The sequence below is a fragment of the Caenorhabditis briggsae genome (assembly GCF_000004555.2).
Source record: "Caenorhabditis briggsae AF16 supercontig from assembly CB4, cb25.NA_345, whole genome shotgun sequence".
Lineage (NCBI taxonomy): Eukaryota > Metazoa > Nematoda > Chromadorea > Rhabditida > Rhabditidae > Caenorhabditis > Caenorhabditis briggsae.
In genome coordinates, this window is record NW_025543282.1 from 1 (window position 1) to 3,249 (window position 3,249).

Sequence of the window (3,249 nt, forward strand, 5' to 3'; positions counted from 1 at the left end):
CGCGTCTGAAATATCAAAGTGGACGGAGCCTAGTCGTGTTTGGGCTCATTTTGAAGCTCAAAAGTTGGAAAAGCTGAGTGCAGGGTCAAAATTCAGAGATTCTCAGTAGAAAATTTGAAAATTTTTCAAAATTGAATTCTCAGTAGAGCGAATTTGCCCTAATTTTTCTTTCGAAACACTTCAAGTTCCACTCACTTAAAATCATCAATCGCTCGTTTCATAAAAGCTACACAATCCGGCCAATTCTTATCAGTGTACTCATTTTTTCCAAATTGATAATAGTCCTCGAAAGTGACCCGTTTTTCTCCGGATGTCTGCTGACAGTAGCTGCCACGTGGCAATATGCAAATAATCGATAATATAGAAAATAGTAGAAGGGTCATTTTAGCAAAAAGAAAACGATTTATTGTCTGATGGAGTTGAGCATCTGGCGTCTGGAGAGTGAGAGGCGAGAGAGTGTGGAGGAGTAAGAGACGCAGACAACTAGAGAAACCAAAATATTACACATTTGAGCGATTGAAGGGGCCAATTGTATTACAGCAGAACGGGGGAAAAAGGTCAGTAGACGTGGTGTAAAAAGTATAAACATTTTTTTGAAGTAAAGAAAAGTTTTAAAATGTCGCGGTTGCGAAATGGTCATTTGAAAAAAAACCGATCGGAGAGAATATAACTGAAAAATATGGATTTTTCTGGAAATTTCTGAAAAATGTGAAACTGAAATTTTTTCAAATACTGATTTTTTTAACAGCTAGCTGGTGGGCCTCGATTAAACTTACCGTAAAGCCTGTAATAGAAGGGTCCTCTAACCTTTAACTTTGTGCTAAGTTTTCTCGGTTCCTGTCAAAGATATCAAAAAGTGGCCAACTGATAAAATGTTTATCATAATATCAGCAACATTTTATCAGTTGGCATATTAATGATATCTCTTACAGGAAATGAGATATATGGGCTCAAAGTAAGGGACTCCCATTAGAGGCTATTTCAGATCTCAATACGAAAAATTTGGCATTTCTAGACCTTAAATGTACCTGAAACTATCATATTTGAGGTTTACACAAAAATAAAAAAAATTGGATCCCGGAAGGAATCGAACTTTGGTCTTGTGGACCGTAAATTTTACTGCCAAAACCCACTGAGCCATCTGGTTCACTTTTTCGAAAATTGTCATTTTAGGCTGTTTAAGGGGGTTTTCGGGTGTTTTAGGGTCTTTTAGGGTCTTTTTAAGCGTTTTTCATGTCTGAGACGGTGTAAAATCGTGTTTTTGCATCGAAAATGACATTTTTGTGTCCGAAATTCCGCCAACTTCAAAGGCGCATATCTCAAAAACTGCGCTAGCTAGAAAGAAATGGTCAACTAGAAAAATGAAGCTCTATTATTGTTATGTACATTCTGAAATTTTGAAAGGGGTCGAAAACTTGAAAGCTGAGATACAGGATTCTGAAAATGGTCAAAAATCAATTTTTGGAAATTTTTTTGATTTCGTTGAAAATTTTATTTGTTATTGATAAACTTAAAATTTGAAGTCTTCGAAAAAAAACACTTAATTTTGGAATTTTAATAAGACAAATTTTTCTTAAAATCTGAATTTTGAAGAATTGAAATTTTTGAATTTTTTCAATTAGAAACAAGCTTAAAAGCAAAAACAATATTCATTTAATTTTCTAATCAAAATAAACTAAAAAATATTTTGAAAAAAAGGGGAAAAATGAGCGAAAAATAGAATTCAAAACCCGAATCCTTCTGGAAGACTCGATACACATTTTTTTGGGATTGAAAATTTCAAATTTTCGATTTTTTGAAATTTTAGATTTTCAAAATTCGAGAAAATTTCAAAAAAAAACTCGAAAAATTCAAAATTTCAATCCATTTTTGGCACTTTAAAAATCTCGGAAAAATCTCAAAAACTTTAAAAACATCACAAAAAATAAAAATTCAAATTCAAGAAAAATAACAAGTAAAAGGGAATTAATGAGGTTTTGGGACATGTCCATCAACATAGAAATTGCGTGTCATCGTTGGCAAAGTGACCGTAATCCCGTCCAGTTCCTTGGTTAAAACGATTTGACATCCGAGACGAGAGTTGTCCTTCAGAGCGGGCGCCTGGAAAAATTGGAAAATTGTGAATTATTGAAAAATTGAATTTTTGGAATTTTGAAAAAAATGAATTTTCGGAATTTTTTAAAAAATATTCAAATTTAAAAAAAATCAATTTTCGACCGAATTTCAGCAGAAAATTGATTTTTTTAATTTTCAGATTTTTCGAAAATTCAAAATTTTAGAATTTCCAGATTTAAGAAAAAATCAAAATTCCAGAATTTCCAGATTTTTCAAACATTCAAATTTCCAGATTTTTCAGAAATTCAAAATTCCAGAATTTCCAGATTTTTCAAACATTTAAACTTCCAGAATTTTCAGATTTTTCAAACATTTAAATTTCCAGAATTTTCAGATTTTTCAAAAATTCAAAATTGCAGAATTTTCAGATTTTTCAAACATTCAAATTTCCAGAATTTCCAGATTAAGAAAAAAAACAAAATTCCAGAATTTTCAGATTTTTAAAAAATTCAAAATTCCAGAATTTCCAGATTTTTCAAACATTCAAATTTCCAGAATTTTCAGATTTTTCAAAAGTTCAGAATTTCCACTACAGTACCATATCCAACATATCATCCTCCTCTTCCAGTGGCTCTGGGAGCTTATCTGAAAACGCCGGATCCACGTAGACATGACACGTGGAACATGCCAGCGATGCCTCGCAAGCTCCCTCCATTTCAATGTCGTATCTGAAAGAAAATTTGAAAATTCAAATTTTTCAAATTCCCGCCAAGCCCACCGAAGAAAATTGAAAATTCAAAAAAAATGTTTTTTTGAAAATTTCAAATTCCCGCCTAGCCGAAAAAACCGCACCTGTGCGCCAAAAACATGACATTATCGCCCACTTTTCCTCGAATTTTCCGCTCAGTTCCGTCTCTTAACACATATGTGATATTTACAACTTCATCCTCACTTTTTGGGTCCTAAAACGTCATTTGTATGGTTTTTTGACCCGAAAAATCGATTTCTAGGCTTACTTCATACTCAAAATCGCCGGTTTTCGAAATACTTGTCGTGGAAATTGGTCGAATTTGGAATTTTGAAAAATAAAATTTTTTCATCATTTCCACAGGAGGTCTCCAGGCCGAAGTAGCAATTTTAGAGGCTTGAAATGCTGCTCTAAGCATTTTTTAGCTGAAAATTTCAATTTTTTCA

At 32.7% G+C, this 3,249-nt stretch overlaps 1 protein-coding gene across 1 annotated transcript; it reads right to left on the minus strand.

The window, feature by feature from the left end:
* Positions 1-1,965: 1,965 nt before the first annotated feature.
* CBG25025 lies at positions 1,966-3,221 on the minus strand (the record flags this gene model as incomplete). Its single annotated transcript, XM_002648620.1, has 4 exons — positions 1,966-2,100; positions 2,654-2,783; positions 2,908-3,017; positions 3,072-3,221. The coding sequence occupies 4 exons, from the start codon at positions 3,219-3,221 to the stop codon at positions 1,966-1,968; spliced, it is 525 nt and encodes a 174-aa protein (XP_002648666.1).
* Between the last annotated feature and the right edge of the window lie 28 nt (positions 3,222-3,249).